Source organism: Podarcis muralis, chromosome 14, assembly GCF_964188315.1.
Source record: "Podarcis muralis chromosome 14, rPodMur119.hap1.1, whole genome shotgun sequence".
In the NCBI taxonomy this organism is placed as follows: domain Eukaryota; kingdom Metazoa; phylum Chordata; class Lepidosauria; order Squamata; family Lacertidae; genus Podarcis; species Podarcis muralis.
The window spans coordinates 47,131,429-47,155,704 of NC_135668.1; the positions used below are offsets into that span (position 1 = coordinate 47,131,429).

Genomic DNA, 24,276 nt, shown 5'->3' on the forward strand with positions numbered 1-24,276 from the left:
TCGTATTGTTGTTTTATTGCTGTGGCCAATGGCTGATGCAAATAAAGATTCATTCATTCATTCATTCATTCATTCATTGTGATTTTATGTTGTGAACCACCCTGAGACTTGAGGGTATAGGGCGGTATACAAATTTAACAATGTTTAACAAACAAAGAAACAAGCTCCTCTCCAACCTCGACTGCCAGGGAACTGCCATCAGTGCCGGAGGGAGAGAGCAAAATCCAGAGGGATTCCAGAGAGCGTCCCGGGAGTGGGAGAGGCAGCCCATCTTCTGGGGAAGAGAATCAGCGTAGCACCAGTGGAGAAGGGGGGCAGATGGGGGAAGTGGCGAGGCGGTCCCATGACTCCTTGCCGGGGACCAGCGGGGAGAGTAGAGGTCCTCCGCTGCCTACGCCCTCCTTGCGCAGAAGGCTTTTGCACAGAGAGAGTAGGAGGAGACTAGGCGTCAAAGAGCTTCTTTGCTGGAAGAAGTTCAAGAAACGCCCACTGACGGATTCTGCCAGTGATTGAGACAGCCAGGGGAGGGTGGCTGTCTGGACAGAAAAGGTTCACTCAGGCAACCCAGCCAGGTGTTTGCACCGGCTTACGCACGAGGAACCCCTAGAACCATTACATCGACATTCCATCTTCCTACCTATTTTATCATAGGCCTCTCCAGTGTCCGCACACAGGCAGACTTGTTCTCCACTCTCATTACTTTCCACTGTGTAAAAGACATCAGGGTTGTTCTCCTGATCGTCAGGTTCTAGAGTTAAAAAAATAAAACGAAAGAGGCATTAATAGTGCACAAAAACATCTATGCAACTTTTATCTTACTACAAAAAGCATCAACCGCAGAAACACCTTAGATACCTGCAAAACCCATAGAAATCAGAAACTTTTTTGGCTCCCAGGACCAGATCTTTATCTGGCAACACCCTGTGGGTCAGGGTGAAAAGGTGGGCAGGGCAACTCACCTGCCAATCACAGATGCCACTCTAGAACATCACACAATTGACAGGTGGGCTGTTTCACACGCAGGGGCAAATTTCACCTAATAGGTACACTTTGGTATGTAATTTCCCTGAATATACACATTTCTGCAAAAGATTCCCCCCTGATATAATGCATTTCTCTATGTAACATTCATTAGTATATGTATTGTTGCACACACCATACCCTTGTATATGCATTTTAATACATATTTCTTGGCCGGAGAACTGCATTGCAAAATTCAGAGAAGTTAAAGTTTCAAAGGCTGGATGTGTTTCAGTTTTTAGAACATCTTGGAAAATGCAAATTGGGTCGGGAACCGAATTTCCCATCCATCCCTGCTGAGAGAGTACCTGCTTAACCCCCACTGTTTTCTTGACCCATTGCTGCTTTGGGGGGGGGGCATTTAGGAAAACGGGTCAAGGCAGAGGTTTAAATACACCTTCCTTCAACACCCCTCTTCCATCCAGTTCCTACCATTGCTCTCGTAATTTCGCTTTAAAGTCTTTGTTGTTGTTTGCTTGTTCCTTTCCTTTTTTTTTAAGAAGCCAGTTGGAAAAACCAGCTCAAAAATATCTGATTTGGCCAGAGGTTGCCCTCAGAGAATGCTTTGGATTTCTGGCTCCCAGAAAGTACTGTACTTTTCCGTGTACAGTGGTACCTCAGGCTACATATGCTTCAGGTTATAGACTCTACTAGCACAGAAATAGTACCTCGGGTTAAGAACTTTGCTTCAGGATGAGAACAGAAATCATGCAGTGGCAGCTGGAGGCCCCATTAGCTAAAGTGGTGCTTCAGGTTAAGAACAGTTTCAGGTTAAGAACGGACCTCCAGAATGAATTAAGTTCTTAACCCGAGGTACCACTGTATAAGACGAGGTTTTCCCCTGCAAAAATAATGTTTAAAAATTGGGGTCGTCTTATACGTGGGTAGTTCAGTGTGGTGATGGGTGATTGGTTGCTGCCACGAGTAGGAGATCGTCAGCCGCTATTGTTCTGGTGATTGGTGGCTGCGGCAAGGGCTGTTGTTGATTGGCTGTCGTTGCGGCAACTGGGTGGGCGATTGGCGGCTGCTGGCGTTGAGCGGGCAGGCGATTTTTGGCCTCTGTGATGTGTGTTATTGTCAGCACTGGCCAGACGAGCGAGAGATTCCCCTCCCCAAAAAAGCTGAACAACTCTGGACAATCTCCCCCCATTTTCTTAATTTTGAGTCGGGGCGTCTTATACTCAGGGGCGTGTTATACACGGGAAAGTACGGTACTTCCTGTGCCGCCCTTCATCAACCATTGACCAGTCCAAAATAGAGGATGAAGAAGACCGGTCAGTGCAGGGGGACTGTGAAAGCAAGGATGAGTATTTATGTGGGCAGCAGCTGCAATGTCCCCCAAACCAGCCAACCTGGCTATATTTCCTAGATGCAGACAGGCAGAACTGCCCTGGAAAGGCCTCTTCCATTGTTTCTGCGCTTTCATCTTGTCCCCTTGGTTATCTGACTCTTGACGTGTCTTTTGCAGCTTTCACAATAAAAAAATTATGGGGCGTCAGGCAGATGAGAAAACAAAACAAGCAAGGGATTATTCTTCACGACGCCTGGGGGGTGGGGGGTGGGGACTTACCTGTTTCCACTACCTCCTTATACAGAACCGGTATGTCGACGTCACTGAACAGGAGGTCCAGGTAGCTCTTCCCAGCCAGGACTCCTGGGTCCATGGTGTCACCTGAAAGCATCGCCACCATCATCAGTAAAACGAAAGATGTATGATTCAGCCGCTTCTGGCATTTGCCTGGCTCACAGGTCCCCTCCCGCTCTACACGGTTCCGAATTCCTGCACCCGTCCCCCCCCCCCCACACACGAACTTTGCTTAATAAAACTTATTTCATTTCCTCTATATTAGTGCTGAAACCAGTTAGGACTTGCTTTGTTTAGCTCGTGTTTTTCTCACGCCTCAAAAAATGCCCACATCTGGGGTGGGGTTTTTTCCCTAGCACGGGTCAAAATTGTACAAAAAGGTGTGAATTTGTGTGCATTTTTAAAACGCAGGTGCTGATTTGCCTCAGTGCTCAGTGTTTTAAAGGGAAGTGCCCCCCCCCAGTGCTCAAAAACAGGAAACACACACACACACACAGTACAGTGGTACCTCGGGTTACATACGCTTCAGGTTACATACGCTTCAGGTTACAGACTCCTCTAACCCAGAAATATTACCTCAGGTTAAGACCTTTGCTTCAGGATAAGAACAGAAATCGGGCTCTGGTGGCGCGGCGGCAGCAGGAGACCCCATTAGCTAAAGTGGTGCTTCAGGTTAAGAACAGTTTCAGGTTAAGTACAGACCTCCGGAATGAATTAAGTACTTAACCAGAGGTACCACTGTATATATGTGTGTGTGTGTGTGTGTGTGTGTGTGTGTGAGAGAGAGAGAGAGAGAGAGAGAGAGAGAGAGACAGAGAGAAATGCTTGCAACTTGGTCTGATTGGCATGGATAATTTAATAGATAACCTTCCTCCGAAGAGAAATCTGCATGGTTCTCCTGCCCCCTTTCACCTCATGGCAACCCTGTGAGGTAGATTTATCTGACAATGAGAGTGTCTGGGCTCAGTGTCAGCCAACGATGTTCATGGCTGAGGGAGAATTTGAACCTGCAGCTTTCCAGCACTCTGACCACTGCACTGCACTACCTCAGCAATAATCTGTCACAACATCACATTCCCAGCAGGATCCCTGATTGGTTGGGATCCAACAATGAATGAGTCTTTCCAAGTTAAATTTCTTTTAAAAACAAATAAATATGGCAATCTCTCTTGCTCTCCAATTAAAAGCTCATACCCTCCAACATTTCTCCGATTAAAATAGGGATGTCCCATTCCATAATGGTAATTTTACTATTTATACACCCCCCCCCCACATCTTATTGGGGTTGCCCCCAGCACCCTGGGCAGCTTCCAACATATATAAAAACATAATAAAACATTAAACATAGAAACCTTCCCTATAGAGGATTGCCTTCAAAAGGCTTGGGAGTCAGATAACTCCATACCCTCCAATATTTCTCCAATGAAAATAGGGATGTCCCCTAAGGAAAAGTGGGACATTCCAGGATTTAATCAGAAACTGGGACAGCTTCTCTAAATAATAATAATAATATTTTTTTATTTATACCCCGCCCTTCCTGGTTCAAAAACCAGGCTCAGGGCGGCTAACAACAAATTTAAAACACTTAATTATAAAAGCAGCATAAAATACAGTATAAAAACATGAATAACAATAAAATTCAAAAACCAATTTAGGGGAAATAAGCATTAGATAATCCCCAGGGCTAGCTGGCTGAATTGGTCCTACTTAGGCCAGCGAGGAGACTTAGCTGTGGGGTCTCAGAGTGGGTGATCTTCATAAAAGGGGGGGGGGAGGGAAGAGAAGGGAAATAAAAGATCAGGCTGAGGGATGTCCCTGGAAAACAGGGACACTTGGAGGGTCTGAGAGCTGGCTTTGCGTTTAACTGTCGAGGTGCAAACAGCAACCAACTAGCCTTGAAGCCCTGGCAGTTTGGGGGGCCCACCAGGGGGCGCATTGGAAGATGGCTGACAATAACATCTCTCCGACCCACATGAGGTAATTAAGAGGCTGATATGGGAGTATGCAGCCTCCCTTCGTTGCCCCAAGGGAATGGGGAACGCTGCCTTGCCTGCTGTGCCCATAATTCACCCCCGGATTCGAAAGAAGGGGGTGAGGGCACTAGGCACAAAGCCCTCGGGTGGGTCCGGCTCTCCCGGACGCTGTCTCTGATCGCGCACTGGTTTGCATAAGCTCGAAGTATATAATTGGAAATTCAAGTGAAGAACGGGAGTGAAGACTGCTAACTGAAGTGACCTCTGTGAAACGAGAGCAACGGGTTTGGATTTAACGGAATACAACATGAAGAAAATACACCAGGTTCAGTATGCCGGAGCGGGACTGGATGCGGGGGGACTTTTTTTCTTTTCTTCTATGTGATTAACTAATAACCCCTCCTCAAAAAGAACCGTCTCATAACCGACCTAAGCAGGATGATTAAAAACTGTGTGGAAATGATTTACTACCAAAAGCTTGGCTTGTGAGATTGAGAAAAAGAACGAGGGCTTTTGATGGCACAGCAACAAAAAGGGAGTCGCCATTTTGGCGGGTCCTGTCGAAAGATTCATGATCGGGAGGAGGAAGCTTTGTTTTCATATTGGATTCCTGGTAGAACCTCCTCGAGGACTGAGAAAGAGGGACAGACCTGTGAAAAGTGAATAAGTAGACAGCAAGAATGTTTTTCTTTATGGAAGCGATGAAATACGGCAGCTGTCTGAAATATGACTCTTGGACGAATGGAAAAATCCACACAGGAATACAAATTTGTTTCAACCCGCTTATGGAGACAATCAGAGGCCACAAAGACAAAGAGAGAGGAAAAATATATGAAAACAACTAGAAGAGATGTGGAAAACAGCAAGAAAGGATTGGACAGAATTCTGAACATTATTTGGACAGATTTGTGGACTTTTAAAGCGGCAGCAATAAGAGGATTGGATCCCTTTTGGAACTTGAAATATGGGTACCCCCAACAAAATTTTAAATTAGGCTCTGTAATTCGGAACTTATGTGATTTGATTTGATATGATTGGTCTGTTAATAAAAATTATTTATTAAAAAAAAGAAGCCCTGGCAGTTTGCGAATCGGTCTTGAGCAAAACCGGCGCATTAGCCAGCTTCATGTTTTGCTTTTTAGAAGAATGAAATGCTGTGCTCATTTAATCCTAAATTGTAGGGGGACGCTGAAAACATTAGTGCGGAGGTGGCGCCCTTTGCCTCCTGACCATGCCCTGGTTGTGGTCACAACATGTGAAACGCCTCTCTGCATGAGCTTTGGCGGCATCTGGCAGGCTGCTGTGGGGGAAGAGGATGCCAAACTAGACAGAAACCACTTTGACGGTCCCCCTCCCTCCTTAGACATCTCCCTTCTCCCAGCCCACAGACAAACTGCTGCTGTTAACAGGAACAACTTTCTGCGTTTCGATTTGAGTATTGTTTTGGTAGCGTAGCTTGCATGGCAGTTGGCTCCAAATAAGACAAGAAAGAAAGTCTTGCTAGAGAATCACCCCCTAAGCAGCTTCTTGGATCCAAGTGCGGGACTTAGGACTGGTATAACAGGAAGCAGGATGCTAAATGAGCTCAAAGTCCCCTCTTCCTTTGCAGGTGGGTATGGAAGACTCCCTGGTCCTGAATGGGGTAACTGTGCCCCTGAAGGACCAGGTATGCAGCCTGGGAGTCATTTTGGACTCACAGCTGTCCATGGAGGCGCAGGCCAATTCTGTGACCAGGTGTCTACCAGCTGCATCTGGTATGCAGGATGAGACCCTACCTGCCCGCAGACTGTCTCGCCAGAGTGGTGCATGCACTGGTTATCTCCCACTTGGACTACTGCAATGCGCTCTACGTGGGGCTACCTTTGAAGGTGACCTGGAAACTACATCTAAACCAGAATGCGGCAGCTAAACTGGTGACTGGGAGTGGCTGCCAAGACCACATAACACCAGTCCTATCTATCTATCTTTTTTCTGGGGTATGTATACCCCTAAACATTTTGTGAATCTAAGTTTGGCCTCATTGAGGGGCAGTATTTCAATATGAGTACGAAAATGAGAGTACCCCTAAACGTTTTTTAAGGAAAAACACAACATATACACAACATTGTTGTTGTTGTTTAGTCATTTAGTCATTTAGTCGTGTCCGACTCTTCGTGACCCCATGGACCAGAGCACGCCAGGCACTCCTGTCTTCCACTGCCTCCTGCAGTTTGGTCAAACTCATGCTGGTAGCTTCGAGAACACTGTCCAACCATGTTGTCCCCTTCTCCTTGTGCCTTCAATCTTTCCCTACATCTACACACACACACACACACACACACACACACAGCAACCATCAATATTCCACAACCCCACTCAGAAGCACAAAACGTCTATGTAATTATATGTAACTTCTAAGTCATTTCAGTTTTTCAATGAAGGTACTGTTCCACAAACGGCGTTTGTGTCCTTGGAGGCCCATGACCGTGTTCTATCAGTGCTGAGCATGCGATAGGACCCTGCCAGGTTGAGAAGAGAGCAGAGCAGTCCGTTAGAAGAAGGTGAGAACTTAAAAGACGGCTTGCAGAACCTTGCTGCTGTTAGAGACTAGGGATGGATGCGAAAACAGCAAGCCTTTATTGTGACTTGACTGCGCCTTAGCAAGCGTCTCAACGCATTACTCATACAGAAACTGGCATCTGTCTCTTTGGCCAGAACCTCCCATTGGTCCACCTGGCCGATGCAGGTGGCAGGCATCCAAGTCTTACAGATAGCTCCCTTCCCTAGGCCAAGAATCCCAAGCTCACAGATGCTTAGCACAGCATCAAAGGAAGCCAATTAGCTGATAACAAGGCAAGAAGGTAAACACAGAGGAGCTCATTCTTGCAGCAGAGAAGGGTTAGTCCAAGGGTTAGCTTGACGACCAAAAAAGTCAATTAGCAGCAATAAAATTATGCTGGAAAGTGCAAGATAAGAACCCTGAACTGCCAATGACACTATCACTGAGATGCAGGCAGAAGGCTTCCCTGGGTGGGAAAAAAGGGGAAGCAGAGCAAAGGGCAAGAAGCCTTGATTGTTTTAAAAATACAGTGGTACCTCGGGTCAAGTACTTAATTTGTTCTGAAGGTCCGTTCTTAACCTGAAGTTGTTCTTAACCTGAAGCACCACTTTAGCTAATGGGGCCTCCTGCTGCTTCCGCGCTGCCGGAGCACAATTTCTGTTCTCATCCTGAAGCAAAGTTCTTAACCTGAGGTAATATTTCTGGGTTAGCGGAGTTTGTAACCTGAAGCGTATGTAACCTGAAGCATAGGTAACCCGAGGTACACTGTAAACAACAACAACAAGATTGCCCCTTTCTGTGGCTAATTTATACCTTGGTGTGTGTTTTTCTTTTTGTAAATCTACTGAAGAACAAAATAAAACCAGGATTAAAGGGAGCACGTTAAACCACAGATCTCAGCTTACATGGAAAAAGCAGAAGGGGTGTGTGCAAAAAAGCCTACACCGTTTCGATGTCTCCTCTGATTTGAAATGTATCTGTATTCAGTCGCATTCTGAATGCTGGCGAGATCTAACTGGAACATTTTGCAGTTCAACTGGTGCATGGGTAGGCAAACTAAGGCCCCGGGGCTGGATCCGGCCCAATCGCCTTCTAAATCAGGCCCGCGGACGGGACGGGAATCAGTGTGTTTTTACATGAGTAGAATGTGTCCTTTAATTTAAAATGCATCTCTGGGTTATTTGTGGGGCCTGCCTGGTGTTTTTACATGATTAGAATGTGCGCCCGACTGCCGCTGCCACTGCCCAGAGCCCTTGTGATGGCCTGGGACTTGGGCTCGGACTCGGAACCAGAGGAGTCTCAGTCTGCACCGGATCCTTTGCCTCAGGCATCATCTGAACCAAGTCTGGGGCCTGATCCTGAGGAGCCCCAGTCTGCACAGGTTCCCCTGCAACAAGCACCAGCTGGGTCGAGTCAGGGGCCTGAGCCTGCCCTGGCTCCAGATGCGGGGATTACCTCGTTGCCTTCAGCTGGGCCATCACTTACAGCTGCTCCACTACCGGTTGGGTCAGGGGAGGCTGAGGCAGACCCTGGGTGTAGTAACCCACCGATATCTCCCGAGCTGCGGAGACTCAGGTCTGAGAGAAGGAGAGACTTGAGTACTTGCAGGAGAAGTGCTCGCCTTTGAGCGAAACAGGGAGGTGAGTCGCCGGGGGATCAGGACTGACCGTTACCCCAACAAAGACCTCGCCCCAGGTTGCGGGAGCAACATTGCTGTATGCCAGAGATCCTGTACCTGTCCTTGCCTGGTTTCCTGCCTCGTGTCCTGCCTTGGCCCTAGCGGAACCTTTGGATTCTGGACCAGTCCTGGACCGCGTTTCACAGGTTACCCCCGGGCCCAGCACAACGCTGGCCAGGGGAGGAGGATGAGGAAGGAGTGGGGGGAAAGTGGCAGTGGCAGCATCTGCAGCGATGGGGAGGCACGCACGGTGGATCTGGACGGGCTGCTCCTGCAGAAGGGAGCGGGCAATGGGACAGCTTCTGTGGAGAAGGACAAGGGGCAGCAGTGGGGGGTGTCACCACCCTTCGCAGCTGTGGCGGTGCCTTAGGCCAAGCCCTCAGGCCAAGCCCAACAGAGGGACACAACCTCTCACCTGGCACCAGGGGTGTCAGCTCCACTGGCCATGTGCATGCTCCTTTCCCACCCAGGGAACCCACCGCCCACCACGGTGCAAGCTTCCCTCCCTCCAGGCCGCCCTAAATTTGGGGGCACTGGGAGGATCTTTGCACCCCGGCGCCGCATATGCTAAAGACGGCTCTGGGTAGAAATCTGCCTTCAAATGCAAAATGAATCCAATGTCCTTCCCATCCCAAAGGCTGGACCTCTCCACTGTAAACTGGGCACCACACACTGAGAAATTGGGCTTAGAATCCCCCTTGCATGCTCTTCTTTATGCCCCCCACCCTTTAAAAGAAAATTGAATACCTGGGGTTTTGGTGGTTGGTGCTGGACCCCTGGGATGTGCTCACCCCAATTCCCCACCCCACCCCACTGTTTGCTTTCAGCCCATATTGTTGCCCCACTCCCGAAACCCCAAAACAGGCAACAAACCCAATCAAAGCCAACTTTTCCTTATCAGCAAGGCGCCCGTAGCTCTGAATGCCATTTTGCTGAATCATAAGAGCACCTGAAGCTTTGTTATCGTGGTAAATGACTCATTGGCTCACCGCCAGGGGGGGGGGGGGGAAGGGAAACACAACAAAGGACTGGCCTCGGTTACTGCAACATCAATAGGCATGGTGGTACTCAAATTATTGGTGGGTGCCTTAAGGAAACCCACAAGCACTCTCTGACTCCCCATAAAAAGGTAAAGGGACCCCTGACCATTAGGTCCAGTCGTGGCCGACTCTGGGGTTGCGGTGCTCATCTCGCTTTATTGGCCGAGGGAGCCGGCGTACAGCTTCCGGGTCATGTGGCCACCATGACTAAGCTGCTTCTGGCGAACCAGAGCAGTGCACGGAAACGCCGTTTACCTTCCCGCTGGACTGGTACCTATTTATCTACAGTGGTGCCCCGCAAGACGAATGCCTCGCAAGATGAAAAACCCGCAAGACGAAAGGGTTTTCCGTCGCGGAGGCGCTTCGCAAGACGAAGTTCCCTATGGGCTTGCTTCGCAAGACGAAAACGTCTTGCGAGTCTCGCCATTTTTTTTTGCTCCCCCCCCCTTATTCAAAGCCGCTAAGCCGTTAATAGGCTTTTAACAGCTTAGCTGCTAAGCCCGCTAAGCCGCTAATAGCGCTAAATCGCTAATAGCGCTAATCCGCTTAGCCACCAATGGGGTTGCTTCGCAAGACGAAAAAACCGCTAGACGAAAAGAATCGCAGAACGGATTCTTTTCGTCTTGCGAGGCACCACTGTACTTGCACTTTGATGTGCTTTCGAACTGCTAGGTTGGCAGGAGGAGGGACCGAGCAACGGGAGCTCACTCCGTCGCGGGGATTCGAACCGCCAACCTTCTGATCAGCAAGTCCTAGGCTCAGTGGTTTAACCCACAGCACCACCCGCATCCCTCTGACTCCCCATACATTTAGCCAAATCATATCCCTACTCACAACCTTTGGGAAACAGGAACTGAGGGTTCCCATAGGTGAAGGGGATGAGCACGGAGCCAGAAATTTAAGAGGAGGGAGCTGAGCTCTAGGTCATGTTAGCACACTCTTGATCCTCACCCTACTCAGAGAAGAACATATCACAGACACCTGAAAAGCAGCAGGGAGCCTTCCAGATGGATGCTCATTCTGCTCTCTCCACCCGTGCAAGATTTACACAGTGTTTGCACAATGCCGTTGGCATGAAAACGCCCTCCTCTATTTCCCTTCCCTCTGTTATACTGGATTTAACCCTTTCCCCCAGGGTGAACCTGATAAACAGGCCCAGCACCAGCAAGTCTGCCAGATCGAGCAGCAGTTGAGGGTCCAGGGAGAGGGGGGAATGGGAGCCCCTTCACCAGCCCCACTCATTTGTGGTGCCCTTCATCCTCCCGCTGGGTCTCTGGATGCAAGCAGAGCACTTCTACCCATCCATAGCTGAAGTATGTCTGGGGCCCCAGTGGCGGGCACAGAGCAATGCTGCCCCTAGTGGTGGCAGCAGAGGAAACAAGTGGCACTCACGGCAGCTGCGATCAGACCAAGTCCTGACCTGGCCAGAGGGTGCATGCGTGTGAGTCCCACTGTTGGCATCATGCCAAGCTCCCAAAGACTGGCGCAGGCCTTGCCAACGAGCTTGCCAAAAGAACCCCACCCAGTTGCCAACGCCTCATTTGCAGTATCTGAGCAACAGGACCGCAGCACTGAGCCCCTACCTGCAGGCCCGGAACAAAGACAAATCTAGAAAACCACATAATAAGGCAACCGTGCCTCTGAGGGCAGAAAACCCCGGGTGCAAAATAGAGAGAGCAATTTCCCAGGTCAGGACAAGAAAGCAAAGTAGCAGCTGTTTGGATCTGCTGTGGCTCAAATAGACTTTCCCAGAGGAGGCAATGGAAAACCAACCAACCCCCAAACCATGGAAAGCACTGCCCAGCACCCAAAGATTTTCCAGTAGGCAAAGCAGGGAACAGGAGGAGAAAAGGAGGCGATGCTCTTGAGAAAGGAGGCCATGTGGAGAGGATGAGAAAGAGGAAGAAAACTGACCTTGGAGAAGCTGACTGTCAAATGGTCCCATTCCGAAAATCTGCAAGGTGCAGGTTTTACAACTGAGATGCTCAAGAAGCAGCTCAGTCGTGTAACAGAAGAGGAACTAATTAAAGTGATCTCTCTGATCCCTCTCCCTCCCTCCCTCTCTCTCTCTCTCTCTCTGCACAACCCAGAAGTGGGGAGTTTGGGACTGGCCATCACAATACTGGGGAAATCCCGGAAAGGGGACAAAATAGGAAATCCCCTTTTATTCTGGCACCACCGGTCAAGAGCAGGAAGCATCCTCCTCCCTGCTGCACACACTAACTGTGCCACCTGTTGCACAACTCTGAAGGCAGCCCCATTTAGTTTCCTAATCTGCCTCGCTGCAAAAGAAATAAACAAACCCTCAGTCCTTCCCGCAAGGAGACCTTGCAAAGCCAGAAACTTACCAGACGCTGGGAGAGCCCTCTGCTCCGCTCTCCCCCCTTGAATGTCAAGACAGCACACGAAACCTCAGCCTCAGTCCCACCCCAGGAATAAAAAGAGACCACCACATGAGACCTTCTGTTTACCGTCCATGCAACATGCAGCTCATGAGAGCAGAAGTGAAAGTAGGCAGGAGTGTGCTTTATTTTCACTTTCGGTCCTATTTTGTTGCTTGTGATCCAAATTTATCTTGCCATACTGTGTTCAGGAAGCCTGCGGTACACTCCCACATTAACTCCAACAGAATGACTAATTATTATTGCTGCATACCACCCCTACCTCCAAGTGATGTAATAATAATAATAATAATAATAATAATAATAATAATAATAATAATAATGTACCACCCATCTGACTGGTTTTCCCCAGTCACTCTGGGCAGCTTCCAGCAAACTAAAACACAATAAGACATCAAACATTAAAAACTTCCTTAAACTGGGCTGCCTTCAGATGCCTTCTAAAAGTCAGAAAGTTCTTTTATCTCCTTGAAATCTGGTGGGAGGGCATTCCACAGGGCGGGCACCACTACCGAGAAGGTCCTCTGCCTGGTTCCCTGTAACCTCACTTCTCGCAGTGAAGGAACTGCCAGAAGGCCCTCGGAGCTGGACCTCAGTGTCTGGGCTGAACAATGGGGGTGGAGACGCTCTTTCAGATATACAGGACTGAGGCCGTTTAGAGCTTTAAAGGTCAGCAGCAACACTTTGAATTGTGCTCGGAAACGTCCTGGGAGCCAATGTAGGTCTTTCAGGATCGGTGTGATATGGTCCCGGTGGCCACTCTCAGTCACTAGTCTGGCTGCTGCATTCTGGATTAGTTGCAGTTTCCGAGTCAAAGGTAGAGTGCGTTGCAGTAGTCCAAGCAGGAGATAACCAGAGCATGCACCACTCTGGCGAGACAGTGCGCAGGCAGGTAGGGTCTCAGCCTGCATACCAGATGGAGCTGGTAGACAGCCACCTTGGAAGCAGAATTAACCTGCGACTCCATGGACAGCTGTGAGTCCAAAATGACTCCAAGGTTGTGCACTTGTTCCTTTAGGGGCACAGTTACCTCATTCAGGACCAGGAATGTCCCACACCTGCCCGCCAGGGTTCGCGTTTCCATTTGGGAATGAGGCACAGCGGAGCCTGTGATGTCTTTAGGATATTTGGCTTATTTACACATCTATTTGCAACCTGAGCCTACGATGGAGGGTTTCCATAGCATTCTGAACACCGCAATACGGTCTTGCTTCTCCCAAAGCCACAGGCTTGGATTCAAAGCAGAAATCAAACATTGCCTCTGAGTCTCTGCTCGACTCTCCAGCTTTGCTGCTTCACTTCTAAGTCGCATTAACCCCTCTAAAACTCCCTATTCTAAACTCTGGCTTTATTTCTTGAGGAGGGGGGCCCTACCCATTTGCAGTCTTGCACCATGCCCCTTAGTCCTCCTTAATGGCTCATAATTTCTATGGGACCCTTTATGTAAGTGGCCTCCATGACTCTTTCTGTCGGCCCATATGGGACCAGCACGAGTGGCCGGGCCTGGTGAACTTTTAATTCCCTACCCCTACGGTTATGATTCGCGGGTTCCCACTTAATTTTATTTTGATTTTAAATGTGAATCAAATTGTATTTTAAACTAATTGTTTGATTTTGTGTTGTGTATTAATAATAATAATAATAATAATAATAATAATAATAATAATAATCACCCTGCCAATCACCCTCAGGCTATCCTGGCTAGTCCAAGAATGAGAAGTCTAACACTACCTGGTTCTAGAGATGAGGTGGGTCTGGTATCCAGCTTAACACCCAACTCAGAACGTTATTTTTGTGGTTTGTTGCAAGTGGCACCCGCCCTGTGGAACACCCTCCCTTCAGATGTGAAGGAAATAAGCAGCTATCTTATCTTTAAAAGACGTCTGAAGGCAGCCCTGTTTAGGGAAGTTTTTAATATTTAATGCTGTATTGTTTTTAACACTCGATTGGGAGCCGCCCAGAGTGGCTGGGGAAACTCGGCCAGATGGGCGGGGTATAAATAATATATTATTATTATTATTATTATTATTATTATTATTATTATTATTATTATTATTATTGGTATTCAGAAGCATTGCTGCCTGCAGCTGTGGAGCTGAAGCATAGCCATCATGACTAAGGTAAAGGTAAAGGTACCCCTGCCCGTATGGGCCAGTCTTGCCAGACTCTAGGGTTGTGCGCTCATCCCACTCTATAGGCCGGGAGCCAGCGCTGTCCGCAGACACTTCCGGGTCACATGGCCAGCGTGACAAGCTGCATCTGGCGAGCCAGCGCAGCACACGGAACGCCGTTTACCTTCCCGCTGGTAAGCGGTCCCTATTTATCTACTTGCACCCGGGGATGCTTTCGAACTGCTAGGTTGGCAGGCGCTGGGACCGAGCAACGGGAGCGCACCCCGCCACGGGGATTCGAACCGCCGACCTTTTGATCGGCAAGTCCTAGGCGCTGAGGCTTTAACCCACAGCACCACCCGCGTCCCTACTGCCATCATGACTAGTAGCCCCCAATAGCACTCTCCTCCATGAATCTTATTCTCCAGGCTCTGGCCATTGAGGTCCTAATGTCCCCAATGTGGAAGGACGTGTGGGTCCAGAATTGGCCTCCACAGTCACTTACGGACTCATTGTTAAAACCGTGTTTATGGAAGACAATCTTACTCGGCTACGAGGGATTGCCAAAGAAGAAGGTGGTCTAGGACATGGGTGGGCAAACTAAGGTCTGGGGGGCCGGATCCAGCCCAATCAGTGGTTTTTTACATGAGTAGAATGTGTGCTTTTATTTAAAATGCATCTCTGGGTTATTTGTGGGGCATAGGAATTTGTTCATTTCCCTCCCCCCAAAATACAGTCCGGCCCCCCACAAGGTCTGAGGGACAGTGGACCAGCCCCCTGCTGAAAAGGTTTGCTGACCCCTGGTCTAGGAGGTTCCTCTAGGAGTTATAGCTCAACTGCCTCAGGCACAACATCTTCCCATCTTCTGCAGCCACCTCTGAGTCCTGACCCAGACGTGGTTTCATATCTGATGCCCCTGAAGCACCCAACTCTGTGCCCAGATCACTGCTGGCTAAAGGGGTCGTGCCTGCAAGGGATGGGGAAGTGAACTGATTCAGTCTGGATCCGAAAGCAAACTGCACCTAATCTTCGCTTTCTGAAATACAGGAACCAAAACACAGCCAATCCCCCGGCATCCAGACTTCTCCAAATGCCGCAGTGCCAAACAAGCTCAAATTAAATGCACGTGATGCTCAGGTAAAATGCGTACAAAACGCATCTATTTGTGAAAATCAAGAGAAGATTGCTTTGCAAAAACGTGGGCGGTGTAGGTGAAATCTGAACACAGACTTGCGTGGATCAGGAGGAATCCACTGGTGAATTTTCAGGAGAACTTTAAAAATCAGTAAATCGTAACCTGGTGCAGAAATGGAGAGAACTGAATTTAGGATTGGGAAAAAGAGAAACTGAAGGAAATTGATAGATTCACCTGCCCCTATTGCCTTCTGCATCTGCTCTCCAGGTGCTAAACATTGATGTGCAACCTCAAAGTCCCTGCTCTCTCTTCTTAGGGTCACAGAACCCCTATTATGACTCATTGCAATGCAAGACTCACAATGAAATAATGCTGGGCAGGTGGCCATCTGACCTTTGTTTAAAAACCTTCAATGGAGGACAGTCTACCACCTTCCTAAGGAATCCACATTCCACTGTCAAATGGCTTTTATCACCAGGAACTTCTTCCTAATGTTTTTCCCTGCAATCCCCTTTTTGTCATTTGAATCCATTGGTGCAGACATGCCAACAGTCCTACTGTTCAGGATCGGAAAGCTTTGAAGCACATAGCCCACTATTTGAAGGGGACTTTGCACTACAGACTGAGGTTCACAAGTCAGAAGACTGGATGTCTTGAAATCTTTGCAGATGCTAGTTTTGGAAGTGACACCATGGATGGTACCAGCACTTCTGGAGTGTGCTACATGTACAACCACTGTCTATTTGACTGGCTGTGCAAAAAGCAGACGACAGTAAGCCTAAGTTCCTGTGAAGCAGAACTCAATGCCCTGTCATTTTCACTCATGGATTGTGAATGGTTGATGCAACTGTTTCAGGACATCAGAGCTTCTGTGAAATGTCCTATACAGGTGTATCAAGACAATAGATCTTGTTTGGCTTTGCTGAACTCAGAGAGTTGCAAGCAAAGAACCAAATACTTGCAGATTAAGTTACATCGTGTAAGAGAGTGTATTCAGAAAGGACTCATTCAAGTGTCCTACATGCCAGGAAATGAAATTTCTGCAGAGTCCTACCCTCTGGAGCAGCCGAAAACAAGCTTGCTCCATCATCCATGTGACAGCCTGCTAAGTATTTGGTCATTTTCCTTTACTGGACTGGGTAGCCCTTAAAATGAAAGGCTCCTTTGCCCAGAAATGCCTTTGGAATAGAGGACTGTCCATTGATAAATAAGACACATGGCCATCCCATCACTCGCAGAACTGAGACCGGATGGACAGCAGAATTTCTGCACTGAAAATGTTGAGCAAGTGTATGATAAAGGAAGAAAAAGCAAACTTACTACTCATGCTTCTAGCTGATGCAGAGCCATGCTGGCTCAATTGCATGGCCGATTTTTCCACCAAGGTCAACGAAATCTTCCTTGCTAGATCCTCTCTGTCCCTTTCGTGGAGCAACGTCTGGTAGTATTCCTTGGATATGACTCCTCCTTCCAACATGAGGTCTAAAAGCGCCTGAATCTGGGTGGAAGACGCATCACAGACGATTCCTCTGACCCCTGGCAAGATCTTCCCAAAGAGATCCATGCCGGGGACGTCAACGGTGTGAAGAGGATTTGAGACAGACTCCGGATTATTGACACTTATTCTGTATGCATGTAAAAGAAAACACGCAAAAAGTTGAAGTGAAAAAGAGTTGTAGCAACAGTCTCTCAGGACTCTTGCAAGTGCATTTCCTCATTTAATTGAAGTTATGAATGTGACTACCAACTAAATCTAACCACAATGTTTTGATTTAATGCTAGCGCAGCAAGAAATATCTTCAAACCATGTGTGGCACCTATGAAGAAGAATTCAGGGTCCATCTGCTTCCCCATCCTGGTCTCACAGTGACCAAGCAGATGCTCATGAGAAGACCACAGACCATGGAGGAAAGCTGTTGCAAACAAAACTGCCAATATCTATGGTGTGCTGAGACCACATTTAGGCCACATTCAGAGTCATACTAACCCCCCAAAGAATTATGGGAGCCATAGTTTCTTAAGGATGCTGAGAGTCGTAGGGAGGCCCCCTATCCAAGCTACAATTCCACGCATCCCCTGGGAAGAGGGATTGATTCCTAAGCCACTCTGGGAAGGGAACAGGGGTCTCTCCAAACAACTCTCAGCACTCCCTTAATGGACTACACTTCCAGGATTCTTTGGGGGAAGAAGCCATGTGTCACGGTCCGGTTCACGGGCGATCAAAGTCCTGGCTGGGGACGTCGGGACCGAGGGCAAGATGGCGGGGTGGGAGCAGGAACGGGGGTCCAGAAGCCAGGAGTCAGGAAGCCAAGAGTCCGAGGGTCAGGAAGCAAGGAGTCACGAAGTCAAGGCTCTGAGGATCAAGAAGCAAGGAGTCATGAAGTCAAGGGTCCAAGGGTCAGGAAGCAAGGAATTACAAAGTCAAGGGTCAACGGATCAAGAAGAAGGAGTCACGAAGTCAAGGGTCCGAGGATCAAGAAGCAAGGGGTCAAGGAGCCAAACACAGCAAGGCAGGAAACGTGTTGCTGTGGCAAAGAGCCAAAGGGAAATGCTGACCTTATATCCCTTCCCGGCTCTTGCCACCAGGTGCTGTGAGTTACCAGTCGGCCTCACCTGTGAAGCTGCGCCTTGCGGGTGTTCCACAGGGCAGTCACCACTACTGAGAAGGCCCTCTGCCTGATTCCCTGTAACCTCACTTCTCACAGTGAGGGAACCACCAGAAGGCCCTCGGCGCTGGACCTCAGTGTCCGGGCTGAATGATGCGGGTGGAGACACACCTTCTGGTCTACAGAGCCTACCGACCTTTAGGGCTTTAAAGGTCAGCAGCAACACTTTGAATTCTGCTCGAAAACTTCTGCCTATGCTCTGGTACCCTCTTGGATAGATTACTGCAATGTGTTATACATTGGGCTGTCTCTGAAGGTGGTTCGGAAGCTTCACTGGTGCAGAATTCGGTAGCCAGCTTCCTCACGGGGCAAGAAGGTTTGAGCATATTGCACCGATCCTGGCCCGACTGGCGGGGTATAAAAATGAAATTAAGATTATTAATATTATCATCATCATCATTGAATGACGTCCCTATTTTTTACGACAGCTATGTTTTGGTTCTCGTACTGTTTAAGGAAATGCAAATTTAATAGATTCAGCTTCCAATGCAAAATGAATGGACTCCCTCCTCCTTCCTTTCTCAGAGGCAGCTTTGACACGGTTAATTTCTTAAGCTTTCTGAAACTGGGAGGTTGCCAGAGGTAACTGCCAAAAAGATTTCCTTTAGCCAACTGTATATTGCCTTCTATGGGCCTGAGTTCTCAGAAGTCACGTGATTTTTCCGCTCTGTTTTCTACAAAACGCCTCCCTCCCAGATCAACAGGTTAACGCTGGCACGGCAACCGCTTGGATAAACATAGAAGACAAGTTTCGGCTTCAGAGGTCAGCAATTAAAATATGTCAAGAGCAAGAAGCCCTGTGGGTTGCTCAGTCAGTAATGAACGAGATTTATAATCTAAAAGATTAGGCAAAACATTCCTGCATTGCAGAGGGTTTGACAAGATGGCTCTCGTGGTTCCTTCCAACTCTACAATTCTATGATTGTAAGCGAACGGATCTTGCAAATAATCAGAAAGCAAAAAGATCTTTTAGAAACCGAAACCACCTAGTGGGTGGAGGCAGCTCAGCTATTATTCCGCCCCTCCCTTAAAGCAGTGTTTCCCAACCTTTTTTGGGCAAAGGCACACTTGTGTCATGAAAAAAATCTCGAGGCACACCACCATGCCAGATGGGGAAAGGTCACTTTTTACTTATGTAAAAAAAAATAAAAAAATAGTAACAGCATAGAAGGTAATGGTAGATGACTGTTAGGGTCTCCCCCCAAATGCAGAATTCTATTAATATCTTCCTTAGCGAGCCGCGTTAACCCCTGTAATGCTTTCTATAGAGTAAGCATAGGGGACACTGGGGGATGTGGAACCAAGGGGGCAGTGGGCCAAAAGAGTTCGGGATCTACTGCTTTAAACAGAAATAAGAGCCAGTGGGTTCTTCCTTTTTTAAAGTATCGTTTCAGCGGGGACAGCAGTCCGGATTTCCAAAAAGCGGCGCTTTTTTGCGTCTGAGCAAAGAAGAGAGAGAGGGGAAAAAAGAGAGAGAGATTGATTTGTGGCTGCGCAAAGGGGGGAGGAGCCCAGGAGTAAAAGTAGGAAGGACGAAGGGAGGGGAAAGGAAAGTTAATAGAAGGAAAGGCGGGTGGGAGAGAAAGAGAAAGAAAGAGGGAAGGAAGGGGGGAAGAGAAGTGGAAAGGAGGGAGACCGAGGCGGGGGAGAAGCGTCTGGAGAGTTGCTCCGAAGTTTGGGGGGCCGTGGGGGTGGGCGCGCGTCCCAGGAGGCGGAGGGCAGCCCGGGCTGGGAGCCGCGCCGCGGCCCAGGGGCGGTAGGCGGACCGCGGCTCCTAGGATGTGGAAAGGGGACGGCGGCGCAGGGGGAGGAGACCCGCACGGCTAGGGCAGCGCGCAGGGGGAGGGGAGCGGGCCGGAGGCGGGCGAGGGGGGCCGCGATCCCGCGCGCCGCGAACATGGCCTCCTTCCCCGCGGGCCCCGCCGAGCCCCCCGGCCGGGTAGGGCGGCGCGCCCCCGCCGCCGGAGGAGAGCAGAGGCAGGAGGAGGAGGACGAAGGCGCTGCCGAGGAGGCGCGCCAACTTCTGCCAACTTCGGCGTCCGCCCCGTCGCTGCAGGCTCCTCCCGGCCGAGAGCCAGAGGACGGCGGCGGAGCAGGAGGAGGAGGATCGGGTTTGGCGACGGCTGCTGCGTCCTCTCCAAGCGCGGGGCTGGCCTCCGCCGCGCCCGATCCTCCGCGCTCGCCCACTTCTCGGCGGAGCAGGTCTCGTGCGGGTGCGAGGCGCTGCTGCAGGCGGGCGACCCCGGCCGGCTGGGCCGCTTCCTGGGCTCGCTGCCGCCCGACGCCGAGGCGCCGTGCGACTCGCCCGCCTCCCTCCCACGGCACACCAGGCAACGTCTCGCGGCACAGTAGTGTGCCGCGGAACACCGGTTGGGAAACACTGCCTTAAAGAACAGTAAAGTTATTTTTGTGAAATGTGGGTTTGTATGCATGTGGCCCTTACCCTACGCTTGAGTAACTAACAACCAGATTCTCTGAACAGGGAGACTCATTGGAAAATTGCTGCACTCTGTCCAGCATACCAGTGAGCCTGATTCAGGAGCAAGCCTGTCTTTCTGAAATTAAATCATCAAGGGCAATGGCTAGTTTTGGACTGGTTTGACTTCTGCTGTGTTTTATTACCTATTTGTTCAGACCTCCCAAGTGTCCCTATTTTCCCGGGACAATCCCAGATTTACAGAAACTGTCCTGGTTTCTGATTTGATCCCAGAATATCCTGCTTTTTCCAGTATACCTGAAGGAAAGTCTCCACCCCCATCGTTCAGCCCGGACACTGAGATCCAGCGCCGAGGGCCTTCTGGTGGTTCCCTCACTGCGAGAAATGGAGCTACAGGGAACTAGGCAGAGGGCCTTCTCGGTGGTGGTGCCCTCCCATCAGATGTCAAGGAAATAAAAAACTATCTGACTTTTAGAAGACATCTGAAGGCAACCTTGTTTAGGGAAGTTTTTAATGTTTGCTGTTTTATTTTGTTTTTAATATTCTGTTGGGAGCTGCCCAGAGTGGCTTGTTAACCCAGCCAAATTGGAGGGGGGAATAAATAATATATTATTATTATTATTATTATTATTATTATTATTATTATTATTATTATATGTCCTTATCTTCATTGGAGAAATGTTGGAGAATAAATATTTGTGTCTCAGTCTTGGTATGCTGTTTTGGGGACCTGGTCTCAACAAGCAGCATGAATATGTCAGCATGAACATAACAACACAGGAAGCCGCCTCAGACTGAGCTGGACTACTGGTCCATCCAGCTCAGCATTGTCTACACTGACTGGCAGCATCTCTCCAGGGTTTCAGGCAGCGTGTCTCTCCCAGCCGTGCCTGGAGACGCCAGGGATTGAACCTGGAACCTTCTGTGTGCAAGGCAGACGCTCCACCACTGAGCCACAACCCTCCCCCTTAATGTAATGCAATATAAAATATGGGGGCTCCCGCAGATGACCTGTTTATTTAGCATTCATCCTGATTTGCTAGCAGAAAGCTTACATAGTAGGGTTGCCATATTTCAAAAAGTGAAAATCCAGACACAAAGGTGGTTGAGCTTTTTTTTTTTTTTGCAAAATCTTTGAAGAAAATCCACCAAATTCTACACTTCTGACATGGGGTTTTCCCGGACGTTACACTGTTTCTGACGGCCGGATCCCGGCTATGTCCAGGAAATTCTGGATGTTGGGGAACCCTATTATATGGATGCAGGCAGTGCTGTGGTCTAAACCACTGAGCCTCTAGGGCTTGACGATCAGAAGGTTGGCGGTTCAAATCCCCGCCAAGGGGTGAGCTCCTGTTGCTCTGTCCCAGCTCCTGCCAACCTAGCAGTTCGAAAGCACACCAGCGCAAGTAAATAAATAGGTACGACTGCGGCAGGAAGGTAAACGGCATTTCCATCCACTCTGGTTTACATCACGGTGTTCCGTTGTGCCAGTAGCGGTTTAGTCCTGCTGGCCACATGACCCGGAAAGCTGTCTGTGGACAAACGCCGGCTCCCTCAGCCTGAAAGCGAGATGAGCGCCGCAGCCCCGTAGTCGCCTTTGACTGGACTTAACTGTCCAGGGGTCCTTTACCTTTTACCTTTTTACCTTATATGGTGGTTGGACTATGCCCTGCAGATTCACCCATCCCTAACCTTAGGAGCAGAATATCTGATTTCAAGCTCTGGCAAATGTTAAGCTCTCTCCCTCCCCCACCTTTTCTCTCTCTCTTTGAACTTAAGAGACTTTTGGTGCACAACACTACCAGAGACTCTCCCAGGTCAGGAGCGGAGGAAGGGGGGTGCGGTGAATGCGGTCCACCCCGGGTGTCAACACTGATGGGTGTGACAAAATGGCGGGCAGCACTCACCGCGGGGCCTGCAGCGCACCTGAGCCACACGTCTCTCCTGGGAAAGACATGGTGGCTTGGGCGCATGCAGGCTCCGCGCTGCTCAAACTGTCCACCCACTGCCCCCCCCAAGCTGTAGGGCAGCTGAGTGGAGGAGGCAGGCAGACTCCAGAGGCCCCGCAGTGCGTCCCACCCCTATACGGTATGATCATCTTTATTGTCATTGTCCCATACAGAACAATGACATTGGAAAAATCTACATCAGACATTCAGAAACCAACAAGCCTGCTATCCCAGCCTGGGTAACCCCCTAAAAACTCTGATACCCCATAATTAAATACAATATACTCCCACAAAGACTACCTTACACTGAATTTAAAACCATAATCACATTTGGATAAAAATTGTTTCTCAGGCGACTAGTCCTAGTCTTCGTAACCCTGTACCTTCTTCCAGAAGGCAGAAGCTGAAAGAGATCATTTCCGGGGTGCGCACTATCCTGCGCTATCTCTGCAGCTTTCTTATGACACCTGGAAGCATAGATTTGATCCAAGGTGGGAAGAGTGCACCCAATTATTCTCTCCGCAGTCTTTACAACCCTGGACAGCATTGTTTTTTCCCTGACCGTGCAGCTCCCAAACCACACACACAGACCATAAGTTAATACACTCTCAACAGTACAGTGGTAAAATGCCATCAACAGGTACTTTGAGAGATTATTTTTTCGGAGGATTCTCAGAAAATATAATCTCTGCTGTGCTCTCTTCATCAGGTCTTTACTGTTTTCTCCCCAGGTTAGGTCACCTCTCAACTCCATTCCCAGAAATCGAAACACAGAGACCTGTTCCGGGACTCCACCCTCACCCTGCCCTTATGGGCAGATCGCCCTGCCCCTGAGCGCATCGCCCCAGGCGCCTGAGTGGCTTCCTCTGCCGCTGTCCCAGATTATTTATTTGTTGAGCATTCATCCTGATTTATGGGCAGATGGGGCTCATCAAGCTGGGAAGCGTGCCCATGCATGTAGGAGAAGGAGAACTCTGGTCCTAAATCTCCGCTACCTTGTCAGATATCTTTGGAAGAAGAAAAGGCTCAGGAGTAAATCCTTTTTTAAAAAAGCATCTTTATTAGTTTTTAACATATTAATTAACATTCATACAACAGAACTTCTCATCTTATACAATATTTTTTGGACTTCCGTCAACACCTCTGATTGTTTTTCGTTCTTATCACTTATTATGCATTTCTTCAGATTAGAAGTATAAGAAGGTATCTGAAGAAGTGTGCATGCACACGAAAGCTCATACCAATAACAAACTTAGTTGGTCTCTAAGGTGCTACTGGAAGGATTTTTTTTATTTTGTTTCGACTACGGCAGACCAACATGGCTACCTACCTGTAATCAGAAATCAATGACTCTGTGGGACCCATGTTTATCATTTCCAAGGGGGCTACTCTGAGTAGGACTGCTGTTGGCTGCAACTTAATAAAGACACTTATAAGAACTTAATGGACTGGTGTGTTTTTTTAAAGCCCTTTAAAATTAGAGGCACCTGTCAGCAGTATACAGTCCCCAAATCTGCCCTTTCGCAAAGCTGCTCTTAATCTGATGACAGTTAACTCCTCTACCTTACCCCCCCCCCAAATCTCGGCAAACCCTCCCACTCTGCTCTCAAATTGTCCTTCCTCCCAGCACACCACCTTCCTTCCATCTCTCCTCTTCTCCCATCAGCCTTCATGGGCGTAGCCAGGATTTTTTTGGGGGGGAGGCCTGGGGGGGCAGAACCTCAGCTTGCTAGCTATTTTT

General features: G+C 48.9%; 1 protein-coding gene across 4 annotated transcripts in view; it reads right to left on the reverse strand.

The window, feature by feature from the left end:
- Positions 1 to 17,185, reverse strand: part of CIITA (class II major histocompatibility complex transactivator) — a 46,724-nt gene extending 29,539 nt beyond the window's left edge. The window contains exons 1-3 of one of the 4 annotated variants that reach the window (XM_077918641.1): positions 16,804 to 17,185; positions 2,591 to 2,692; positions 638 to 748 (exon numbers count right to left, since the gene is read on the reverse strand). In XM_077918641.1, the coding sequence (XP_077774767.1) occupies positions 638 to 748; positions 2,591 to 2,692; positions 16,804 to 17,047 (457 nt within the window). In that variant the 5' untranslated portion in view covers positions 17,048 to 17,185. Of the gene's footprint in view, positions 1 to 637; positions 749 to 2,590; positions 2,693 to 11,749; positions 11,921 to 12,183; positions 12,359 to 16,803 lie in introns of those variants that run through there. The other 3 variants (XM_077918640.1, XM_028706987.2, XM_077918642.1) reach the window with 3 other exon arrangements.
- Between the last annotated feature and the right edge of the window lie 7,091 nt (positions 17,186 to 24,276).